General features: G+C 43.3%; 1 protein-coding gene across 1 annotated transcript in view; it reads right to left on the reverse strand.

Annotated features, from left to right (window-relative positions):
- Positions 1–824: 824 nt before the first annotated feature.
- Positions 825–26,304, reverse strand: part of ACVR2B (activin A receptor type 2B) — a 108,299-nt gene continuing 82,819 nt past the window's right edge. Inside the window, exons 3-11 of the mRNA XM_055709474.1 lie at positions 25,236–25,345; positions 23,734–23,885; positions 22,453–22,596; positions 21,204–21,347; positions 20,157–20,305; positions 16,413–16,527; positions 13,595–13,733; positions 11,124–11,254; positions 825–9,987 (exon numbers count right to left, since the gene is read on the reverse strand). Coding sequence (XP_055565449.1) covers positions 9,793–9,987; positions 11,124–11,254; positions 13,595–13,733; positions 16,413–16,527; positions 20,157–20,305; positions 21,204–21,347; positions 22,453–22,596; positions 23,734–23,885; positions 25,236–25,345 — 1,279 coding nt within the window. The 3' untranslated portion in view covers positions 825–9,792. The remainder of the gene's footprint in view (positions 9,988–11,123; positions 11,255–13,594; positions 13,734–16,412; positions 16,528–20,156; positions 20,306–21,203; positions 21,348–22,452; positions 22,597–23,733; positions 23,886–25,235; positions 25,346–26,304) is intronic.

Raw genomic sequence — 26,304 nt, forward strand, 5'->3', positions numbered from 1 at the left:
AGCCCACGGTGTATGGAAGCTGCACCTCGGTCCCCGGTCTCAGCTCCCCCTGGCAGCAGATAGCTCACGCTGAAGCCATTTCCCTGACTGCAGTTTCCCCGCCTGGGAACCTTGCAGCACTCGTGCATGCTGCGTGGTTGCTAACAGCCTCCCTCGGAGGAGGAAAATCTCCAGCCATCTTCATCAAGGACCTGGTTGTGCGGTTGCTGTGGGCACACTGTGAACAGGGGTGTGCTGGTTCATAGCAGCTGTACGTTCAGTGTTGTAACTTTCAACTTCCAGCAGCTGTTAGGGAATTAGCGGACAAATTTTTGTAAATCAGGTTAGAACCATTTAGGCGACTGCTGTCCCTTGCTCTCTGCTCTGCTCTTCTGCTAGAGCTGGTGGAAGGGAAGGGCAGGCACTTCACTGCATGGTCCTGAGATTTACCTTAAACCGCCCCCCCCCCCCCCCCCCCCCGATCACTGGCAGCTGCAGCTACCTTGCTGGACTTTATTGGTAGAGCTTAGCATGCATGTAATTCCCTGTGTAAACAGGTTTTTGCTGGGAATGATAAGCAGTGCTACCATAGCGCTAGAAGAGGCAACACACTTAAAAGCGTACAGCAATTCAAGCTAATTCCCTCTTCCCTCTGGAGGAGTTACAAATGATGGGCAGCAGAGGCCTCAGCTATGCCTCTGCAGGGATTTTGTTAGGGATTTTGGATAGCTGAGAAGCTATTAAAACACCAAAACACTCTTCTATAAAAAAGGAAATACTCCAGCTAGATGCTAAAGACAACAAAGTAACAATGATTTTTCACATTGCACCAACAAAAGAAGCAATTATTTGTAATTTACTGTTTATTTTCATATACAAAAAGATAAACTTGAAATAGGTTCTTTCTAGTTTTTTTCCTCCTATCTGTTGGGGTGTAGCTGCTTCACACAGGGCAAATACTACATTCATACTGATTTATTCAGACACCCAGTGCAAAGCTGAAGCAGCAAAACTCCAACTTGGCAGATCTAATTTCAAACTTGAGACTCATTTCTAAAATACCACAGTAAAAAGGAACAAAGATCCACTGCAAATTCATGAACTATGATACAATGTTCTTTCCAAAATGTCTTCATTTCATAACTGCAATACAATGGATGTCTGCATTAGGCCATTTTATATATACATTTTATATATATATACTTTTGCAGAATACATATATAAAATATACATATATAAAAAATCAGCACACTTCAATCCAAAAGGGGTTACAGCAACGAGCTTAACTCTGTATACTTTTTTCTTTAACAGGATACTTTAGTATAACTTTTGTTAACTCAGTAGTACAAGCTATCTCTGTTCTACATTTTTATAGCTACAAGAGTGAAATATAACCTACAACATTTACATTTCACATATCTTGGTATACAAACAGTACTTATTGAATTTGAGCCAAGGACCAAAAGACTCTTTAAAAATTATTTCACCATCTGATAGAGCTTCCTGTAATTTACACTCAGTTTATTCTGCAATCTTCTAAATCATTTACTTAATCTCATAGTTTGAGTTTAAATCCATTCAAACTGGAAATCCTGGAGAAACAGGTTACTGCAAACTCTTATGTATACTCTATATATACAAGTTAAGTAACACAGCGTAATAAGACTTAGCTATTTATCCTAAAACTGATATACACATATTTCACTACGCTAGACAAGTCTTAGGATTTTTATTTTATTTCTTTAAATAAAGCACAAATTTAGAAGTAGCTGGTAAAACTTACAATAAGATGGTTTAAAATGACAAATGGTTAGGGTGAAATTTCTTTCTGCTGGTGCCAAAACTTTTTCTTGTGAGTTTTGTACTATGCTGTGTTGTTTAACTGTATGCATCTAATGTTACATGCAGAAAGCTCTTTCCACAAGAATTGACATCAAACTGTACTTAAGTCAACTTTACAGTATAAAATTTGTCAAACTTAAGGACGAATGTGAAAATATTAACAGGTGAAAGATCAGGCTTTCAACTCTATCATGAGGATCATGCAGAATTCATAAGTAGATAGTTTGAGCAGATTGACAATGGCATTGTGCGGACTTATGGCATAGAATTGAGGTCAAGAATGTTACTTAGTTTGCAGTAACCACCTCCTTCAATTCTCATCCACCAACAGATCAACTTTTGCATCATAGTTATTCCATTGGAAGGCCAGCAGCATTGCAAAATGCCTCCTCCTGGGAGATTTTAGTATTTTTTGTAAATGATTTACCAAAGATAATCACAAACCATCGATAGCCATAGAAACATTAGACAGTCAAGGAAAAAACAGGGAAAGGGAAGCATCTCCTTTTCTTCCTGTAGTAATAGTAAGTTAATTACTAATATTTAATTAATTAAATGAATTACTAGTAATAGTAAATTCATTACTATTTGGATTGGAAAGCTATTATTTTGTCCAAGTAAAATACAGACTGTAATGTTGCATCAGCTACATGGACACAATTTTAAAAAAACAGACATTTGGGAGGGGAACACATACGTAAGGTGTAGATTAAAAGAACGGTGTAACTTTTTTATTTTTTCCCCAGAAAATATATCCAGAACAGAATTCTCTTCAGCAAAGTACCATTAAGAAGTCATTACGGTTGAAGGTCTGCTTTTATGAGAAGGTTCTTGGGAGAAGGTGGTTGGAAAAAGGAAAGGGCCAGACGGGTTCTAGGTCTTGCCAACACGTTTTTTGCTATTGACAAAGTTGTTCTGGTTCCAAATCCACCTTCAGGAGCTATGAAATGCTCCAAACTCCTCCTCCTCCTCTCTCATGGCTGGAATTTTGGTTTGGATTGGTTTTTTTGGGGGGTTGGGTGGTGGGGGTCCTAGTGTTTTAACAGGGGTGGCAACACAAAGATGCCAGTGACCACTAAATTAGGATTTTAATTGACTAGGATGGTTACTGGTTAAACTTCAGCTCCTCAAAACAGTGGAAAATTTGAATTAAGTATGGCCAATGCCTGCCTTTTCACAAAATCAGAACCTATGAAGTCTTCCCAGAACATGTTTTAGTTTTGCAATACTAACCTTACTGGAATGTTATATACTGAGGTTTGTTTTGGTTTTTTTTAACAACTGGAAAGATTAAGAGGCCTCTGCTTAAAAATGGGCCAAAAAATGCAGAAATAGTATTTTAATCACATCATCTGCCCCATTAAAATACTGAAATAAAAGGCTAACAAAGGAAGCACTTTTCAGAAAACACTTTCTTGATATATATCCAGCACAATGCCATTATAGAGCTTCAGAGAAGCCCTTTTGGTTTCAATGTTGGAAAACAAAAAAGTTTTGCTTTTTTCCTTCAGTCCTTGGGGATCACTTTCCATTTACATATATATATCATATATATACCTGTATATATGTATATGATACATATATATAAACACCCATATATAGCAAGGTTCCTGTTTGTGTATGTTACAATATTGTAGTATCAAGGAGAATCCAGATAGCAACACTGTTGTTTAACATGAGGTTTGAGGTAATTGGTTCTTGAAATACCTGGATCACAGACTGCATCCAGAAATAACAGCTGGGCAATGAAAAGTGTTTTTTCAGACAGAAAAAACTAGTAAAAAAAAAAAAGCTTACAGCAGTTGCTTTTACATGGAGAAACAAAGGCACAACAGAATCGCATTACATTTCAGAACAGCTTGATGGACATAACACAAGTATGATCTCTTTCTGTGGAAGTGTCCTGACAAAAAGGATTACTGCTTACTCGATAGGTTACTACTTCAGTCAGGCAACCGAGCGTCACCCCAGAAGTAGAGTTTTAAGAAAGAAGTCCCATGTAAGTAAGGGACCAGGTGTACTTCGAAAGTGCTCCAGGAACAACACGCACATTCACGGTCCCACAGAACGGGATGGCACCTCTCCCGCTGGCTTCCACAGGGCCAGGACTTCACTAACACCACAGATGTAGGACTCCGCAATTGCAGGAGCCTGCTCAAAGTCGTTTAAGCACTGGTTTCAAAAGGCACACTGTCAAGCCAGCTTCAAGGTAGTGCAATGTACCGTTTGGTTTAAAGCTTTTCTCAGTAGCTCTTACCCCACTGACACTGTGCTGTCGAGGCTAAGGGAACCAAAAAGACCAGAGTGAATTTAACGTCCAATGGGAGAAGTTAGCTGAAGTAAAAAGAAAACATTTTAAGGTGGTTTTTTTTCTTTAATACTTCGAGAATACCTTGGATTGGCTACACAAATTTGGAATGCTCTTTTTCAAAGTAGGACTTTGGACATGACAGTGCTCCTTTTCTCTAGTGCCTCCAGCCCAGCGTAAAATCTGATGCTGGGAACAGAGAGCACATATCTGCGTGTCTGGTGAAGCCCGATTAGTTGTGTCATTTCAGAGAGCAGGAACTTCTAGGAATTGGTTTTATCAGGACTCTACTGGCAACAGCTCCTTACAGATCATATTGTCAATGCAGCAGACACAGCTGCTATAAACGGATACGGCAGTGAGCGAGATCAGCCCGGCTATTTGGTCTTGGTAAATTCTTAACACCCTGACTTCACAACTCACTGCAGCACCATGGCATATGCCAAACGACACACTTCTCACACATGGATACTTGCATGAATACGTGAAAAAAAACTCTTCCTGGTTAAACTGAAGATGGTCATAGAAAAGCAATTAAGCTTATTTAGCAGAAGGGATGTGACATGCAAGATAACCTAAACATATACTCAGTGCCGTCCTCAAAGCATGTCCAAGTACATCCAAACTTGCTCCTCTAACTGGTTTCAGGCTAAATGTGTTCTATCCTCTAGACTTTGATGTAGTGCACACAATTTAGACATCATATATATATTTATTTATTTGCTGTGCATACACAGACCTTTCTCCCCTTTCCCTGCAGAAACATATTAGACATTACAAAAATAATTTGTGGTATAAAAGAATTCTCACACAATGTAGAATTTTTGTTTGTATATGTAACTAAAATATATATATATATTTCCAAAAGTAAAAAAGTCAAAATGTCCTTATGTTCCTCTATTATATAGTCTATTTTATTTACAATGTTACCAAACAATATTCTGTATGTAAAAGTGATAATAGTGTACGGGACACTTCCTGCTTAGCAACTTCTCAAGCAGAGTGTGGCTTGAAGAGGACTGCAACAACAGCACTGTCACAACGTTATCAACCAGCACCTTCACCTGCAGTACGAGTTTCTTCCATACTAAGTGAAATCAAATCTTCCCCCTATAAACAGGGCAAGTTCTGACAGTCTGCCCAGAAAGCAGCCCAAGAGGAATGAAACCTGTGTTCTCCGCTTTCTGCTGTGATACTAAGGGGGATTGGGATTCCTAACAGCGAGGCCTGATCCAGCCAACCTGGAAATGGCCCCCAGCAACGCTGCACTGCGTGGACCCACAAGGCTTCTGCTGCAACCAACAACTTCACGTGGGAAAAGCAGGGAGTCAGACACCCAAGTAAAATGCAGTGGAGTTACCAGGGGACACTCACGGACCTTCTCTTTGGAACAAACACACACAAAGATCTTGGCATTTCCATAGGTGTCACTTTACCTAGCATAGCGTATTCTGTAAGAGAATTTCAGCTGAAGAACAAGGCAGAAGAGAAAATGGCTTTATCTTAAACAGAGAAAACTTTATGATCAGGACTAGCTAACACCCTTAATCATAATAAGCCTGGTACTACTTAACTGATGGTTAGACTGGTTTCTAGCCATCTCTTAGAACATGCACATGTATTTTCCCATGAGCCACGTACAATTTCCAACTTTGCCCTGCTAATGCAATTTCATTAGAAAGTCACAGCTCTATCATCTCAAAAAAAGTGGTGTTAGCTCCTGTGGTACCTCCACTTCCAAACTGTGAACTCAAACTTTCTCCACCTAGGAAACCAGCCCAGCTAGTGCAATAAATTCATAAAGGGAGTTACTCCAGAGAGATGGGGAATCCTGGCTCCTAAAGTCAAGGAGAATTTTTACCCAGGATAGTTAAGGTTAATATTCACCTAAGAAATGCCACACAAGAGAGGAAGGTCAACAATAAAATTCTGCAGCAAAGTTTTTGAAGAGCTACTTCCTCTAAGTCTGAATGGGAAGTGAAATTTGGTGCTTGGAAAGTACCGTAAGAGGTGTTGTACCCATCATATTCAAGGGAGTGTTAAGAGGAAAAGAGCCGCAATTGCTTATTACAGCTAAATGTATGGAGGTGCCCGATGGCTGGCTGGCTTGGAAAAAGCCTCTGCAGTACTGAACAGAACAAAAATCATGTTGTCAATGAGAGTTCAAATGCTAGAGTAGCGCTGAGGAAACCACTTGCTTGACAGCTCAAGCGTTGAAAGACCACTAAGTTAATCAGAGCTTGCCTTCATTAATAAAATAAATAAATACCAGTTTCAAAGAACAGCTTTAGCTAAACTGGTACAAATTTGTAAATAAGCAAAAGTTCAGCATTTCTTTCTCTGCTGCAACAGCAAGACACACATACCTACAAACATTTACAATTTGTAACTGAGCACACACGCAATTTGGAAATTCTTTTAAAAATCATTTTCTGAATCCTGTTGACAAGATGATCTATAAGGAACCATTACACCAGGGAAGATGTAATACTTTACAATCAACATTTGGTCAAAGTTTGTATGGTCGTGCAGTTCCCTGCAGTAAGATAAGCTACACGTGAGAAATTTTTATGCTTTCTCAAAAGAGAAGATTTCGGAGACTGTCTAATAGGCTATTAAAATCATATGGCACTTTCAATAAATACTTTAAAGCTTCTTAAAGAAATCAGGATAAAAAAGCAACTGCTGTAATAAGCCTGTTTTAGCCATAATACATAATGCTGAAGGAAAAAATCCAGAACAGCAAACAAACAGGTATTAACAGTTAAAAGACAGTACAGCTTTTTTCTTTCTGCAGCAATATGAACCAGCTCCCATGCCTGGGGAAATGGAAGCAAGCCCACCTCAAAACAAGTATTCACTCAATCTTAACCGCTCTACGCTCCACCCCAACCCTTACATCACTTCACTACTAAAACATAGTCACATTTTTATATAAATCTCAGTGCAGAAATGTATTAAACATGAAAAATACTGATCCTGCGAACTTTTATGACCATGCCTGACATTAAGTGAGCGCCTAATGTCATGACGCCAGAAGAGCTACCTACACACTTAATGCCAAGCATAGGTATGTTGCAGCATCAGACCCAAAGATGCCAACCACGACCAGGGACATTGGCTGGGACAAAATGGTATGGTTCCGTCTGGTTTTGTCAAGGTGTTCTCAACAGAAGCACATCAACAATAGAAACTTCCAAACCTACACACAGAAATACAGTTACATGTGTGTACATACTAATATGCAATATACATTCAGTAACTTGAAAGAATAGGTTAAGACTTTATTCAGATAGACAAATTAAGGCAATTATCTTAATGTCTCTTCAAGATAAAGGACCATGTCCTCATTTGTGATCTCTAGGTTTTAAAGCTATATTTTTCAAGAAATGTGTTTCAATTTTCTTTGTATTTTCTCCAATTAGTGATTTTTGCTTGCTTAATAAATTATAACTGTGCAAGGGTGCACGCTGACAATTTGGCAGTGGCAAGTCCAATTAGTTTATATAATACAGACTTTTTACATTTTCATAAGAGGGTGATCAGTTTAGAACTGCATTTTGGTTTAACAAACTGAAAAATTTAGGAGTTCTGGCCATTCCATGGATATAACTTTGTCAGTCTAGCAAGACACAGAATTCATGTTATATTCAAAGTCAAAAAAATAAAAATAATTAAAAAAAAAAAAAAAAAAAAAGATGTACTGTCCTTTCACTAAAACAGACCAAAAGAAAAAATAACACAGAATGGAAACAGCCTTCACAAATAAGAGTGAATAATGCCCAGGTACCTTATATAGGCAGTTATTCTACAACTGTATACAGTTATTTACAATGGTGCTTTATAAAACAAACAGAAAAAAAAAATGGTAGCACTTCCTAAAAGATTTTGGAACTTTTTTTCATTTTTTTCTTTTTTTAAAACTCCCTTGTCATAAAAGCCAACTTACATTAAAATATACTTACTACAAGACAACACAACTAACAAAATATATAATAAAACTCATACAAGTAGAAAATTCTGAGGTATTTCTGGTTTGAGGTGGTCTGTGGTCATGAAGTTTTTAATTTTTTTTCAGTTTAAACCTCGGAAGCCACGTAACGTGTGTGTGTGTGTGTTTTGTGGTTTTGTTTTTTTTTTTTAAGTTTTTTTTTTTTAAACATTGCATGTTTTGCAAATTAAAAAAATATTTCAATGTTGAATCAGCAGCATTAGGAACATTCACTGACTAGAGCGAGTTTATGGCATAATAAGAGTAACGGTATTTTAGAATATGCACCACTTTAAGACAAAAGAGTTTCATCACAGAGTGAGGAGAAAGCAGCGTCAAAGAAACCAGTCGGAGAGATGCTGCGATAATCACTGCTGCTGCTCAGCTGCCTGGGCATCCTGCAGCTGGGCAGGTCATAGGTTTCTCGGATGCTACAGGAGCCATCTGCCACCAGTTCAGGTATTTCCACCCCCGCCCCCAACCCCAAATTAAAAAGAGAAAAAAAAAAATATATAGAGCCAGTTTTCACACTTTTCCTCTCTCCACCATCTGCACTGGTAGCTTGGGCTGACAGATAATCAACCCTAAGGCCGAATTCCCTGAACTGACTCACACTTCAAGTGAGATGCAAAAATTTTCCCATCTTCCAGTATTTTACCAAAGTGCTCCTGAAAACACACTTTCCCACCTCTTCTGATTACATTGCTTGAAAGCATCCTTCCCATTACTATCTGGAGTCAAAAAATAAAATGTAATTATAGTTCTGCGCTGTTCTTTTACCACCCAAGCCTGAGATACTGGAGGAAGAACTAGCGCCTTGCTTACAACCACTGGCTCTTTAACTCAGCTTTCTCCATACGCTGCAGCTGTTAATACTCTGCCCAGAAATGTCCTTCCCCTCCTCTAATGGTTACCTGAGAAGTAGCTCCATAGCAAACGATGTTTCCCCAAATGCTGCCAAATCCAACGTCACTCTCCCCACCCCTATTCTATGCTCCCCCCTTCAATTCTACCATCAAGAATTAACATTCTCCGCCCAGTTACTTTTTTTCCATGTTACAATGACACCCGTTAGATCCGTAAAAGACACATCTGCTGTTTTTTTTTGAAGCTCACTTCCAACAAAAAAAAAAAAAAAAAAAAAAAGGAACTGAACCCAAAACCTAAACAAAATGGGGAAAAAAAATCCTTTTGAGGAAGGTGTATTCTTTATATAACAGTCTTTAAGTTTCCTCCACAGTTTGCAGCATTGCGTTTTCAAAGATGGTAGGTGGTTTTCCTTTATGTCACAGATGCTCCGCTCAGAAGACAGACCGATAAAGAGAAACCCAGAAAACTGAATAAAATGAAAACAACTGAAGTGAGTTTGTTGAGGTTCTGAGGTACCTGCACCTTTTCTGCATTCATTAGTCGGCACCTGAATGCTTGCTGAAATGTCCATTTTCTTAATACAGTAGAGCAATGTGCTGGTAAAATTGATCCAATCCAAAAAAATAATAATAATAATAATAACAATAATAATAAAAAGTCAAGATAAAATAGCAGCTGCATTCATGTGTTTGTTGGATTTTTGTGTTTTTGTTTTTTTGTTTTTTTTATGTGTTTTTTTTTTTTTAACTTTTTTCTTTTTTTTAAATCCACTGAGTCTGGAAAGACAAAAGTGAACCAGGACTTAGATACTAGACTCTTTGGGTGGTAAGTCCACGTTGGTGACGGATGTCACGATGGAGACGAGGCAGTCCGAGGTAGTGCCGTTTACGGATTTGCGGATCTGCGCAATGCGCTCCTCGACACAGCCCGCTGAGAGCCGAGCCTCCGCATCGTGGTCCCAGCACTCTTCGATGGTCACACAGAGCTGCGCCAAGCCCTGCAGACAACAAGGGGGAGAAAGCACCTTCAGCAACGAAACCTGCTCCAGGGACCACCTTTGCAGCGAACGGGGAAGTCCACTTCACACAGCCTAATGCTGTAAAGAAAAACTAAGAATATTTCCTCCATGGTATGCCAATTACCCTAAAATTAGCTTTAAGAATTGCTTTCAATATGTGGTTTGGGGATTTTTAAGATTCTGCTTTCTAAGGCTGTAGAGCTTGGTCACATCCAGCTTTTTTTCATAGCCCCTAAAGTATTTTTTTTAATATCAAAATACACCCCAAGATTCAGTAGTTAAAGCTTTAAAAGACATTAAGTATTACGAACCCCATGATAAAACCATGAGAGCTGGCAGCACCATATCAGTTACCACGAAACCATTGCTTTGTGGGCAATCGCTGCTGAGGATATCCCCAAAATAACCAAATTCAACTCTGCTAGAAGAGCACAGCTCTTATTTGAACCCTCATTTGAACTGGAATACTCATCTTTACAACCCACAGCTCTCCTTGACTTCTAGCCTATGAGTTAGTACACATGACTGTAGCCAAAACCGTGGCCGTTTGGTCAGAACAGGGGCATTTTTCCTGAAGCCCTGTGAGATTTCATCATCTGCTCAGCTTCCCAGTCTTAAAAAAAATCACCTCTTTTATTAAAAATGCAAGCCTGAAACAATCTACCTCTGGGAAACCCACGCTGCGTTTTGCTTCATTGTCTGCTTGGCTTCACATTTAATTAGTTTTTCCTCAAAAAATTGTTAAATCTTGTATGTTATCTAGCTAGTGAGGAACACGCCTCCAATGGTATGGATCGTTTTCTTTTTCTTAATGGAAGGGACTTTATTTTCCATCCTTTAGACCCACTAAACCACCACAAGCTCCGTGTTCAGCACTGGCTGACTTCAGACAGCTGATTTACCCTCTAAATACAAGGGACAAATGGGAAGTAGAGCATGAAGGTGTCGAGCAACCCCTCGTGCCCTGGCACTGACACTCTAGCACCAGGGAGCTGGTCTGTGCACCAGGGTGGGCTGGTTAGCTTCCCTCCAAAGCTAACGAGCGATGCATAACCACATCCCTTGTTCCCATCACACAGGAAAATATTTTCCACCGTTAACCAGGAGCAACGTACAGGGTGTTTCAGCCAGTGATCCTTGAACACAGGGCGCATCTTTTTGTGAACCACCACTTCTTGCAGGTCCTCAAGGGATGGGTGCTGACCTATTTCTTCTTCGAAAGGCAGCATGTATTCATCCACTGGACCTGAGGCGCACACAGAGAACTGAGTTAGTACAGAAACGTCCTCCGCAGAGCTACCTCCTCCCCATGCATGAGTGAGCTGCGACTCCAGAGCAACCTCAACCCGCTGCAGCAAAGCCTGAAGTTCACATGTCATTGCAGACAAATGCGATTTACATTCCTCCTGCACAATGGACTTTGCTGTCCCCACTGTTTGTCTGGCCACGCATTTTCCACCTCACTGAGTTACGAATCCAAACCCTCAGCCAGGCCTCCCGATCCCACTGCTCTCCTGGAGGAGACTCGCCGGGTAGTCTGGCTTAGTTTAATAGAAAGAGCAAATCAGCCCATCCTCCTCACATTTTAGCACAAATAGCACAGCAATTTGACAGACAACAACCTAGAGAAAGGTTTCAGCGTAAACATCATTTCATTTTAGGCACTGACTAGCAAGGTCAAGCACATACACCACTTGTGATCCGGCTTGTTCATAGGTTTGATTCAGCCCTGACACGCTGGAGCCAGATGCACTTGTCCCAAGTACCAGGTTTAAGTGCAAAATGATTTCTGAACACTTTAGTTATACCAGTTATAGCTGTGAACTGCCCGGGGCCACAGGAATGAGACAACTGTTTCGAGTATCAGTGCAGGTGCTGGACGGTAGCAATAATTTCTGCTTATTGAAACATCATTTGGCTTTTGGCGATGCATAGATGCTGTCTCACAAATGGCAGCCCCGCTTAACTGACAGGCTTTTTCAGGGTGCTCTGCAGCATCACTTATGGTTTCTCCGTAGCAAAGAGTGACCTCTTTCAAGAGTGGAGATATTTCAAGAGGGCCTTTCCAGACTAAAATAAAAGAGCTGACCACTTCAGCTGGTCATGAACTGTGACACCAACAACCTGACATTTAGGTAATCCAGAAACACCCATTCCAACGTATGACACAGTAACTCTCACAACGTCCCCTTCCTCTTCCTCCAAGAGGAATCAAGGCTACAGAGAGCTGCACTGGTGACCTCCAAGCCAAATCCGCTGTTTACACATCACTTCTGAGCTAGAAGTGCAGATGAGGTTCAGCTCCCAGTTATCCCAAAGGAAGCCTCCTCTCTGATTTAACAGTGCTGCGTATGGCACCTGGAGTAGCTTGGCCAGCTGTTGCCTGAGAAGCGTTGGAAGGGTATCACAAACATGACAGGCAAAAATCCAAGTGGATATTTGGGGGGCCTCAACAGAGAAGGGTTATTCTTTATATGAGTGGATCTGGGTACCGCTGTTTCACCCCACTGTGCTCCTACGTCCCTGCTCCTCTGGCATTTTTTCTAGTTAGTGGATTTTTGAAAAAAAGCCCTCCTCTTACCACACACCTATGCAGCCATCCTAATTATAATCAAGCTCCTTGGTCCTACTGTAATACTAACAAAAACATTTGAAGTCCAGGTGACGTACTGTTAATTTATGAACTTGATATTCAGTCCAGAGTACCTATAACTATACAGAAAGAAAGAAGTTGGAGCAAGCAGACTTGGGGCTACTACAATGAAATGATTGGTTCCCTGGCCGGGGCAAGGTCCTGCAAGTGGCCAGGGTGTCACCAAAGGGCAGCTCTGCTATTTGGATAGAAAAGATGCCCCATTTTGCAGCATCGTTTTAGGATGAAAAACCTGAGAAAGGAGACACCATTAAAGTTCATTCTTCTGGATTACTGAGAAGAAAGGGACGTCCTCTGAAGTTGTTCCATCTACAACAAACTCAGCCCACTGCTGAGAGAAGGCTTGATCAGCGAAAGTCAAAGTTTAATACCAAGCAACTTATGATAGCAGGGAAATGGGCATCCTGATCCAAGAAGATTTTTCCAGCCCTGTGGTCCTGCTATTTCACCGAGGTGTTTCACTTCTGGGCTTTCCATTCAGGCTACCACACTGCCCTGTAGAAGCGAGGTGTGACAGCCAAGCTGGAGCTGAGGGCAGCTCTTCTGTGGAGCTCAGAGCCTGCCCTGGTCACAGGCAGGAAAGCAGAGTGCCACAGAGAGCAGCACAGAGCAGGCTCAGGACTAAAGGACACCCGGCCACCGACAGAAGATTCATGTACTCCTTCTCACTCTGAGTTCTCAGCCAATATGCAATGCAACCGCAATTAAAGGCACTTTGAGACTTGAACACTACAAGGGTTGTTATCTACAGAAAATGACAGCTTATGTCAAAAAACAAGCAAGTGAAAAACAAGTTAGCTGCTTAATAAAAATATGCCATTGATTTTTTTTTTAAATATTTTTTTTTTTAAACAAAGCCAGGCCCATGCTCTGGATCACTAAATCATGCTGAAACAGAACCCTCCCCAGGGAAGAGACAATCTTTATTCTTACCATCAACTGCTCTGCATCTGGAGACTAGCTCCCACAACACCAGTCCCATTGCATACATGTCTATTCTCAGGAAGGCGTCTCGTTGGAAGTTGATTGCTCCTTCTAACACTTCGGGAGCCATATACCTCCTTGTTCCCACCTACAGAGAAAAAAAACCCCACAACTCAAGTTACATTCCAGTTGGGCCCATCAGCTTCTGCTGGCTGGAGACAAGTGACAGGTGGTTTCATTAGCCTTACGGCTACTTCTGCTAAAGTTGCACCTCACTCGAAAAACAAGCAAAAGGGAGCTGTTTTTTCTGACACCGAATTCTCATTAAGATCGCCTGAGTCTAGATAAACTACCTGAAGAAAAAAAGCAAAGTGCATGGCTACATGTGTGATATATCATTCAGCGTATGCTACAGGTCTAAATTAAATGCAGTGCGGCACGGTGGGTACAGATGAAATCCTGCCTGCTTTGCATCCCACCACATCTCGCTCCAGCAGCACACACTGCATGAGAAAATGCAGTCTCTGGAGACACACAAAACCCCCTGAGGGCAAGTCAGACTTGGTTATTTTAACTGTTGAAAGTTCAATCCCCTTTTACTAAAAAAAAAAATAAATCTATATCAATATATATATATATTAAAAAAAAAAAAAAAAAGAGGAGAAAAAAAAGAGGAGAGTAAAATTGACATATCCTGAAATGATAGGAAAAGGTGTTGGTTTGACAGCCCCTGAATAAAACAAGTCTCCTGCATCCACAGGAGTAGTAAAGCATGAACCCTGCAAAGTCTACCCTGCCCTGGCTTGCCATGATGTGGTTCAGAAAAGATCCCCTCTCACTTTGAGGGGATTCAGTCCTCATTATACTGCCTGTTTTGTTGTGATTAGCCCAGGTAGAGCCATACTGAGCTCCTCATATAGTTGTGGTTACATATGCAGCAGAATTACAGCCCATAATGTAGGGCAGCAGAAAGGAGAGCAAGGGGAAAAGCACCTTTATAACATGGGAACTGAAATGCTTTTAGTATTTTCCTTTAGGAAATTTTCATCTCTTCTTGCTGTTACCTGAGGCAGTCAGGACAGGGGGAAGCCAGGATATGAAAACATGTGCAAAATATTGGAAAAGTTCAAAAAACAGGTGGAAAAATGAGGAAACCTGTGGGGAGGAGCTAACCCAGAAGTGTTCACTCTTCCCGAGATAAAGGTAAAAAGGTAGCCTGCACTGGAGATGGGCATTTGGAAAACCCTGGAGGCACAAGGAGGGGATGCTGGCCTTGCTGTGCCCTGGTACAAGAGCAGAACGAGGAGCTTTGCTCTCTGCAGGGCAAAGGCAGAAAATTAAGAATCCATAAAAATGTAGTAGATTGTTTATGCGGCACACAGCCAGCTCACAAGATCTGCCATTGCTAAACGTCACCCAAGCAGTCAGCTTGGCCGAACTCTTAAAACTAAATTAATTACTTTTAGGAGTATTACTATTTGTATTGTAGTACTAGCATTAATATTCAGGAGTATTAATATTTACATTACAGTCTAGACAAGTGGTCCGTGTGGTGGATGGGGAACTGGCTGACAGGCCGCACCCAGAGGGGGTTAGAAAATTGCTCCTTTTATAAAACCGGCAACCTGTTGCGAGTGGGGTCCCCCAGGGATCGATATTGGGCCCAACGCTGTTTAATACCTTTGTAAGTGATCTGCATGATGGGATCAAGTGTACCCTGACGAAGTCTGCTGATGATACCAAACTGCGTGGGGAAGGGGACACTTCGTAAGGGAGGGCCATACTGCAGGAAGACCTGGATGGCTGGAAGAGTGGGGTAACGAGAACCTGAAGAAGTTCAACAAGGACAAGTGCACCTGGGAAAACATAATCCAGGAGTGCAGCACAGGCTGGGACCTACCCAGCTGGGGAGCAGCTCTGTGGAAAGGGACCTGGGGGTCCTGATGGACAAGCTCAATATGAGTGAATGGTGTGCTGCTGTGGCAAAGAAAGCCGATGGGATGCTAGGCTGCATCACCAGTAGAGATAAAGAAGTCATCATCCCATCCCACTCAGCGCTTGTCAGGCCACAACTGGAATATTGTGTTCAGTTTTGGTCCCCGCTATGCAAAAAAAGACGTGGACAGGTTGGAGATGTCCAGAGAAGGGCCACAAAGATCACCAAAGGGCTGGGAAGCCTGCCATGTGAGGAAAGGCTGAGACAATAGGGTTTGTTCAGCCTTGAGAAAAGAAGGCTTAGGGAAGACTTTATCACTGTGTTCCAGTATTTAAAGGGTGGCTACAAAGACGACTGAGACTCCCTTTTTGCAAGGCATTACATGGAAAAGACAAGGATTAATGGATACATCCTGGGGAGATGCCGATTGGACACAAAAGGAAATTTTTTCACAATGAGAACAATCAGCCATTGCAATAATCTCCCCAGGGAAGTGGTGGATTCCCCAACACTGGACACTTTTAAGATTCAGCTGGACTGTGCTTTTGCCAAGGTTGGGCCAGATGATCCTTGTGGTTCCCTCCAACCTGGTATTCTATGATTCTACGAATATTTAATACCGAAGCAATAAAGAGCCAACAAGTCCTGTGTTTGAAGGACGAAGCTGCCTGCCCCTGGGATTGGGGGAACCTCACCTGCACAGTGGTCAGGGGGGGTCTGAGCACTCTCCCAGATCAAAGCAGCTCCTGGAATTTATGTCTGAGCACAAGCTTTTATGGAAAATACATATCTCAAAGAGAATTAAATGCATCTATACAAACTACCTCCCACTTCCAAGGAGCTATGGTAAGCCCAAGTTTTTAAAATGTTATTGTTGACGATAATGATTACCTGTCCATGAGTGTCCCCTGGAGGCTTTCCAGGTTCAAACCGTACAGCTAGTCCAAAATCGGCTAGCACTGCTGTCAAGTCGTTCTTCAGCAAGACATTTTTACTCTTGAAGTCCCTATGGACAAGCCAAGAAGCAAGTTTGGGAAGGGTTTATTACAGCACACGTCCAAATCACATTGCAACAGACCACGCTGTAAGTCTCTAGGCTTAGCAGCCCCCGGCGATCAGCTCCTTCCTTCCCCAGCTGCCCGGCACAGCTGGCTCTGACAAATTCGGCTGCCTCTCACTGCCTGTGTCCCTAAAACACAACCAAGCAGCCCTGTGCTGCCCAGCAGAGTCAGTCAAACTCTGTGGTGAATCAACCTCAAAATAAAAGCAAGGAGTGATATGAAGGGGGGTGTTTAATTAAAGCAGGCAGTATAAGGCACCATTTCTGGCTCTGAGCACCAGCTGTGGACCCCCACCTCTGAGCACTTCTTACTAGTTCTCAGTCCCAACAACAAAAGCAAGACAGGTTCAGGCGGTGCATTTACTCTTTAACCTAGTAAGGATGTTTGCTCCTATCTACGAAATTAGATCTTCCTGGAAATTAACAGATGCTGGTGGGACTCTTTTCACCCTGACAACACGCTTCAACAGACTTTTGCCATAGTCATCTATTACACTTATGTTTTAATTGCAGGATCGATCTTCCCTGGAGAATTTGGAGGGTTGGAAAGCAAGCAGGGAAGGGGGTGAGCCCACACTCAGACAAGCTGTCAGGATCGGACTGGGCAGCTGCTGGGCAGGTGTAAGCATTTGCAGAGAGATGGCGGGTCTGTGTTGAAGGTGGCATTAAGGGGACATTTGTGTCAGTCCTCTGCTATAGCACGATGGTTTCAGGGCAGCTCAGGTAAATCTGCAGGGGCTGCAGAGGGAGGGGGGAGTGGAAGAGGGTCACACTGAGATGCCTAATCCAGTCAAGCCCTGTTCCCTGGGCTTCCTGCATTTTCATCTGAAAAGGAATGTTTGGCAATCTAATTAAATTACAGACCTTAGACAGCAGATGGCAATTGTCCTGTATGCTCAGCATTATAATTTCCCTATCATCAATTCACTCGGTGACCCTGCTGATTGCAGGACATTGCAGGCCTGCACAAAATAATTAATGAGGGCAGATACAATTGTTCCGCACTAGAGAGACCTGTCAAAATTCTTTGGGAAGAGAGGAACTGCTGGACCATAGAGAAGGGCTGCTCACTGTGGCCTCAGATGCCAGAGCACCAGCTCAAAGCACCACGAACAAAAATCATCCTGTACCGCCCAGCCCCTGATTCTGAACTTTAAAAATCAGAAGAAAGGATTTTTGCTTTCTAAACTAAATACAGCGTGATGGGTATTTCTGGCTTGACGATTATGATGGGGGAAGTGAGAGTGAAGTTGGAGAGCACCATACACCAGGGAGCCCCAGCTGAAACCAGCCTCCATCACCACAAGGGGACACACGGGGTTTCTAGGGACACAGTACAGTTTTGCAGAGCCCGCATAACATTTGTACTCCTCTGTTACACAGAAAAACACCATTTACCTAATACCTGTCGTCTTAGAGACTGACTGCTTCCATGTATAGCAGTTTCCCCACAGGCTTAGAAAACAGCCATCATCTAATGACATAGATAAACTCCTTTGCTCAGTCAGCATTAGGGGATTATGCCCTCCAGGATGATACAGATTGTGCACGAGATTTTTGCAAAGCAGTGGCTCAGCTAGGACCACACAGAAATTATTACAGTCTGCTAGAACGATATGCTTCCAAAGTGAAGTGGGATGTAAATCAGTATTATTGCAAAGGCATTTCCTGCTGGTTTTCACCAGCACTGCCCTTCGGGCATGCAACAGTTAACTACCACATCTTGATACATGATGTAGGGACTTCCCTTTGTATTTCCTTTTTCCCCCCAATTTCCATACATTTCCCCATTTTTCCACGCTTTCCTTCCTTCCACAATCCCCCATGAACCGGCAAGTGTGAGTTGCAATGCAAACATACCCAGGACAGGGAGACAGACTTAATCCAAGCCACGCCACGTAGAATTCCCACTAACACCTGATGCATTAGACCATCCTAAAACGGCCACCGGTAAAGTGGCCTGAAAAGAAGAAAGCGTCTTTTTCTGTGCAATGCTTCAAACTAGGGAATAAGAGAGCAAGCACGGGAGATTTTTTCAGCTTCCACGTGGGGGCACTTTCGCACCAACAAGCGATCCCAGAACCTTAATCCTCCTCGTAGTGCCAGGGGCCAGTAAAGCCTTGGCTGAACCCCTGCCCAGCAGTGACTCGGGGAGTCCCACCTGGCAACCCCGCCTCCTCGCATGCATTGTCTGAAGCCATTCAAAAATCCCACCCCCCTGACTGAAAACGTATTTGGTGGTTTCTTTTAAAACAAAAATAAAAGGAGTGGGGTAAAACAAGGGAGGTCCCGTGTGTCCTGAAATCCTTCTTCCCTAGGTATGTGCTGAACTCACACAAATGGTGCATTCTCGTCTTTTATCTTTTGCTAAATGGATGGGGACACTAATGAGCACGATCTGTGGCTTTAAAGCTTTTCTATAGCCTTTCTCTGTTCCCCACCCTTAGGAATTTTCATGTATAAACCACTGCCTTTATTCCACAGGGACAAATGTCAGGGACACAGGGGTCAGTTCCAGGAGCAGCACAAAGGCAGCTGCAGGCTCTTTCAACAGCCCCCAGCTCTCAGAAATCTTCAGGTTCCGGGGAGGGGGTGTGTGTTTTGGGGGCAGGGACAGCCTTGCGAAACCAGGGATTATCTTGCTGTACATGAAGACATGCCCATTAGACCGGGTACAAATTGCTGCAGCTGGACCGTGGGGTTTTAAGTCCCTCCTAGATGAAATGCAGTGGGTGGTGGGGGAGTACGGCAGTGGATTACAGCATGTAGCCTGCATAAATCCCTTCTGGAAAACTCCCCCCTCCTGCCATGACACTAGCAAACCAGCTGGTAGAGATGCTTTAGTCCAGGGCAAGCAAAGTGGAACTGGGAGAGGGGCTAAAACAAGGATCCTTGCATCGAGGATGGTTTAACCCACCACTTTCTGGATTCCCGCTGTCCCCACAGAGCTGCCACCCAGGTGGGTTGGAGCATGTGCCGAGACGTCTCAGAGGCACCGTGGTGCCTGCGCTGGTGTCCATCTTAAGCACCCTGGCACGATTTCGGCACTATGAAGCTACAGTGAAAAATAAATAGCAGCCATTTTCTGCATTTCTACAATTTCTCCATTTCTTACCTAATGATCAAAAGCTCTGTGGGAAGACATGCAGTGGAGTTATCAGTCTAAAACACTTAGGGAAAAACAGGGTCCAAATCTTGGTACAGCCACAGAAATACACAGATTATAATGTGATTTATCATGCACAGTCCTTTCAAAGAGCAGTTCTGCAGCAACCAGATTTTCCTTCCCACTACATGTCAAGAGAAGAGTTGATGGCAGAGGGAAGCACCTACCCTCCAGACATTTGCCATGAACCACTACCAACTGCACTGACTGTTTCACAGACAGGACACAATGCCCTTCACCGTTTCATACGTGACTGAAAAAAATTCTTGCGTTAGCATCGGATTTGTTGGGTTAAAAGGCATTCACATCCTAAAAGCACAATTTCCTCCTTCATTCAACAGCATCATTTCAAAGAGATTGTAAACATTTGAACACAGCACTTGAATGGTGTCAAGGAAAGAAGCCGTACCTGTGTGCTATAGCAGGTTTATGTCCTTCACCTTTGCACCAAGGGACATCTTCATGAAGGTAGGACAAGCCACGGGCCATTGTTTCTGCAACATGGCAGAGCTCATTCCAGCTGATAATATTGCCCTTCAGGTAATCCGTCAGAGAGCCCTGCGAAACAGGACATCGCATGTTCTTAATCGCAGACCCTGCTACGTGACAGATGTGCCAACTCATCAGTTCAGAAAATGGTTTTAATGAGTGCTTGAGAAATCTGAACCTTGATTCTACAGGGGGAAAAAAATCACTAGCAGAAGTAAGAAAGAAGAAGAAATTAAACCCAGAAGCGTTCGTGAGTCCTCAGCCCCTGACAGCACAGAAAGTGTCTGGATGTCTAAAAGGAGTGTACTAATCTGCCAGGCAAGTGGAGGGAGGTAAGGAAGGGACAAAATAATCTCAAACCGAGCAATTCATCTAACCTAAGAAAGGGGAAAGCCTTCCATGCAAGAAGATGATGCATCATATCAGCTGGTTGTGGCAATGATTGACTCAGTAGACCTTGGATTAAACAGAGGGATAACACTGCTGGCTCAACTCTGGATTTGCGTGTGTTTGTTTTATTTTAAGTGTTAGTCCTGTTTGATAACTAAAGCAATTCATGAAGCCGGAGGTGTGCCCCGAGCTTCAAAAGCAAACACAGAGCCCATCTGCAAGGGGTGAGTTGGGACTGAACAGTCTGTGACACCTGGCTCCCACGTGCTCAACTATGCATGGTAAGGGATGGTGACCACCACATATGTGAGCTGTAGTCTTTTGTGCCTCTCTCTCCCCGCCAGGTCCCACCTTTATTAATCTTATATTTGTGTAGGAAAGCCTTGAAAGCTAAAGGAAGGGCCTTTGAAGTAGGGGGGGAGGAGCATTCTTCCACTACCACTGAGCCATAGCTCACCAGGGACAGACTGGAGAGATTACAGGGGAGTTTCTGGGAGAATATTAGACACCAAACCCTTCTGTTCCACAACCAGCCGCTTCTCTGCCTTCCCAAAATGTATGTGCAATGATACGTTACCTTGTCATGGAAAGCTGTGATTAGCCAGAGCTCCGTCTCTAAGTTTGTCCCTCTTTTCTCTGCTGCGATAAATTGCAAAAGGTTTTCATGCTTCATGCCAGGCGTATTGAAAATCTCCCTCTCGCTTTGCCAAGATTGCTTATCCTAGAGCAGGGAGAAATGCACCATCAAAGATCACGCTTCCCTTTAAAGCAAACAGCTCTTTCAGCTCAGTCAGAGATGCTCACGGTCCTCTTAATATCACCCTCCAGCATTTGGATGTGATGTGTCCCTTCAGAATGAGGCTGTTTTCCTAAAAGGTAAGCGCTGGAGAAAGACTGGAAGTAGCTGTTCTCAGTCTCCCTTCTCCAAAATCATCCTCAGCAATTCCTAGAGCACATGTGTGGCGAGCGAGGAGGAATCCAAACTCAACCTCACTGAGAAATAAGATTTGTCAAGATTTCCTAAGGATGCTTGCAAGAATAAAGCCTGTGCATACAGCACCCAGATCCGCATTGTAGCTGAAACTGTTATGAATGCAAGATGTAATCTAGGCTCTATTGAATATTTACCAGTAGGTCACAGCTGGCTTGGACAGAATATGTGCAAATCTCCTTTAACGACACTATGACAACAAATACTGAGCAAAAAATTAATGAAGAAGGAGATAGCAGAGAAGCGCAAAGAAGTTTAAGTCATTCTTCTTTCATTTGAGTTTTGATTGCTTTACTGTTTCCATCTGCAATTCCTAGAGAGTCAAGTCAGGAGTGTTCAAAGGTTTCCTAGAGTGGAAGACGTGAGCTGACAGAAATGCTGCTGTGCAATTAGCTTTCACAGCGCCGGGGCTGTGCCTTTGTAAGCAGTAAACTGTTTGCTAGGTTCGGGTCTGGATTTACAATCTACCCAGGCAAGACACACAAAGCCAGGGCTTTGGTCCTTTGTGTGTGCTTTGGGCATCGCAGCTGCACGCTGTCTTACTGGACTTTAACACCACGGACATTTGCAGTGAAGTTAAAATACCCTGCAGATTTCAAAATGTGCTTGATTTTGCCCTTCTTGCAACAACTACTACTACAGGATGCATTCGGTAAGGAGATAATACAGAGAAAAGTGTAGGAACGGAGGGTCCTTGAACTTTTTCCCCCAGCGGAAGAGTCCAAATGCATTTTTGTTATGGCCTTAAAAAGCATAGCCTCCATGGGCACTTAGAGCATCTCAGCACAGGTGAGGAAGCCCAGCAAGTGAGAACCTAATGCAATGCCTTTCTCACCTGAATAGGGAAGATTTTCACTGCTACGTAGTCATTCATCAGCTGAGCCTTCCACACGCAGCCAAAGCGGCCCCTCGCCTTGATCTCCAAGAGCTGCAGAGGCTTTAGGCCAACCAGGGGAGAAGGCGGTGGCGGGCCAGGGTCCTGCATGAGAGAAAAACCTCGTCACCGGCTGAAGACAGACAGTAAAACAAAGGGAGGGGAGGAATGGAGATATTGCAGATGGGGAAAGAGGTGTAGAGAAGTAACATTTTATTTAATACAAATTATTTAGCCGTACTGTCTGCAGCAAGAGCAGCCCAAAATTCCCTATCTTGCTTTGTAGGGTATTTGTATAGAACATCTATAACAACCTATGCCTCCAGCTGTCACTTTGTGTGTCAAACTCCTACCTGCCATCCTCTGGGCAAAACCTGATTTCTCCCATGTTCTCAAAGCAAGAGCTATTTTGGGCTGTAAAACACTGATGACCTCAAGGCTACCTCCTGCCAAAAGTAGGAACTTCTTGATCTTTGTGACCCAACAGCCAACTACACCGAAAACCTCCCACTGCTTTGCACTTCATTAGCCATGTTTCACATAACCCTAGCAATGGGCAGTAAACAGGTCTGTCAGCATCATAAAGATCGTATCTGTTTAAACTCTGCACTGGTCCAAGAGAACAACGCAACCCTGCAGGATGCGTGGGGCTGGAGCTCTGTCCTATCTGCTTTCAGCTGGGAAAGGTTCACAGTATGGGCTGTAATGGGTAGAGGAGGGAGGGAGAGGTAGCTGCTCAGCCCTTCAGAAGAAACCAGAAGGCTCAGGGCACAGCAGAGCCAGCGAGGACCAGTTCCTGATGGCTTTGGACCATGAGGATGACCTCCTGCACTCATTCTCTGATGGCTCATAAAAACGAGCTTCAACAGGGAAAGCATCTCCCCTCCCTCCGTAAAGCTGGTACAAACTTTATCATCTCTCTGATCTCTGCTCCTCTGCTGAAAGTTGGCTGAAAACAGGCAACAGCTTGGAGATTTTGGGGGGAAGGGTAGCCAACAAGCAGGGCTATGGAACTCCATCCCTTAGGAATCTCAGACGTGGTGATAACCCCATCTAAATCCATCAGCCTCACAGGGGATGCTAACACCACCACGTTGGCCAGCTGTACCACCAACTTCAAAAAGATAAGAGAAGAAAACTTAGGCCACCTGAAAAAGGGTGGAGCAAAAGTGGATGTGAACATATACTACGCAGCCTCCATGCCTTTTGTAAGGTCCAAACAAAGGGGAGTAACTCCCTTACCTCGTTAATGTCGACATGCCCGTAGGGAGGCTTGCGGTGACGGTACATCCAGAAGGCCAAGAGGATGGCCATGGAGAGGACAGCAATGGGGAGCAGCGAGTATACCAAGATGTTGAGCAGGGAGGGCGTTGGTGGCGGTGGCTCGTATATAACTGCGAGAAAAGAGCAGGGTAAGCGAGGGGAAGGACCCTTCAGGCATGCAACAGCACTGTCAGCTACATGTCCAGATGCAACCCAGCCCCATCCTTCCTCCTCCTCCAAAGCTGACAACGCTTAATGGCATGTCCCATCACATCCAACAGTATTCATAACACTCTGCGGTTTACTCCTTTCCATGTGGCTATTAGTAATGGAGTTACAATGGTCCAAACCACACTTTGCAAGGTGAGCCTCCATCTGACCTTTATTTAAGATGGGTATTTCTTGCTGGGATACAGCAAGAAAATTTCCTCCTCTTAACCCTTCCAAAGGTATTAAGTGTGCATGAAATCCCTAGCAGTGTTGCTTTGCCTTTTACAGTGATTGACAAGGTGTCAGTTTTTAGTAGAATGCTGCCGGAGCCACAATCAAATGCACTATTCCCACAGTAGCTCTTGTTCCAAATTACATCAGTGCAGTTGAGACACAAACAATGGGAATACTAAATGGAGCCATGTTGCTATGTTGGAGACAGGGAAGGAAAAAATAGCAAGACTTGCCAAATTAAACAAAAAACTGTGAGAGAAATAATATTTGCTACTAGGTTGCTACGGGTACATTAATAACAGGAGATAATAAACCCCATGTAAACAATTAAATACCTAACAGGAAAGCCCAGGAAAATTTGATAATGGTCTATTGGAACATCTCAGTAAATGTAAGTAGTTGATAGCAAAAGAAACCATCCTAAGGAAAAAATCCACCTGCTTCAATAATTTGTATTGAATGATACTTTAGCAAGCGTACAGCTGAAAGAATCATCATTTCTCTATTAGCCTCCGAAGAAGTACTAGCTATTACTTTCCTTCCTTGAAGTATACCCACAAACTCTGAAAGCTGACACACACACCCATTCCCTTTCAATCCCCAGACCAACAAAGTAGCAATCAAATACAAAAATTACAAATGCTCAAGGTATCTGGAGACCTGTGACCTATGAAAATTAATGAAGAAGGTGTCAAATACCTTTTAAGAGTTTGAGCCTTCTTCCATGCTGTATAAATCACTCTGCCCTCTTCCCCTTGTGCAGGATTTTGGTTTTGTAATATCCCACTGTGAACATCCACCATAAAGAAAAACTAATCCTTGCTGGTGGTATCTGAGGTGCTGGGACAACACATTTTACCCACAGAGTGAAAGAACCTTAAAAAACTATTGTTAAAGAATTGTAGCAGAAGGATTTCTGGACCTTGTAACCAAAATGGTGCTTTGTGTCCTCTCGGATGTATCCAACAACCCAGAAGTCATCACAAACTGGGTCTAGAGGAAGAGACCCCCAACTCCCCGTCCACCGAGTCACTCACCTTCTGGGCCAGTGACTTCAGGCAAATGGGTAAATTTCTCATTGCAATAGTTGCCCTCGCAGCAGCAGAAAAACACTTGAGGGTTTTCTTCTGTGGCTACGCATTCCTGCCTGTGTCAGGGAGGGACAGACATGACAATGAAGGGAAGAGAAAAAACAACGTCAGCCAACTCCTGCCTCTGGTCTTGGGGAGCTGACCTGCCCCAAATCGTCTTCTCCATGCACCTTCTCCTGCTGCTGCGCTGCATAGATCGGCAGTCTCCACTTACAGAAAACAACTTGGCGTTCAAGTACCCCAGCGGATAGCAAAGACCCTTGAAAAGACCGTAAAGGAAACAAATGCTTCCATATGTACTGAAGGCATTAGATGGTGAGTAATAAATAACAGCCGCCGCCGCTAACTGAAAGAGCAGCAGAAAAACGATGGAGAGATGCCTTGTTCCCTGAACAGTGTCATTCTCACAGCCTGTATGTATGCTGTCAGTGGAGAGGAGTATTTGATCATGCAGTTAAAGACTGTGCCATAAAGTACATAAGATGAGGGCTGAGCGAGGACTGCTCTCACCGCCTTGAGCATCGCTAACTCTACGTGCTAGAAGGGCATCGAACACCAGCAGCAACGGTCCCACTGCAGGCAGGAGGGAGGCTGCAGGTTTGGGTTGTGGTTTTTTTTAAGTTTAATTTTCAAATGCTACCTCCTCCTTTAAAAAAGTTATTCCTGCATGAAAGCCTTTAAGAAAAACAGGTTGCAGCTCTCATTTTTTTTGTATTTGCCTGTTATCCAGGTAGCGCTACAGCCTCCTCAGCACTGAGGTTTCCTTCTACACTGTGCAAGGTGTTAGGGGACTTCCACGGATCAGACCAACTCCACTTTCACACATCCTCCCTCTCCCACAGATCAATGCCAAAAGAGCCGTGCAGTGATTTCTGCACTGCTCTAGCAGTCATTTCTTTCTCTTTCTTCAATGTCTGCTTCCCTTCCCTGCCACCTTTTGCTACATTACCCTCTGCTTTTAGTTACGAGGGTTGCAGAGCTGCTCTCCGCAGAGAACTGTATCAAACTATTTCCT

This window comes from Falco cherrug, chromosome 4, assembly GCF_023634085.1.
Source record: "Falco cherrug isolate bFalChe1 chromosome 4, bFalChe1.pri, whole genome shotgun sequence".
Lineage (NCBI taxonomy): Eukaryota > Metazoa > Chordata > Aves > Falconiformes > Falconidae > Falco > Falco cherrug.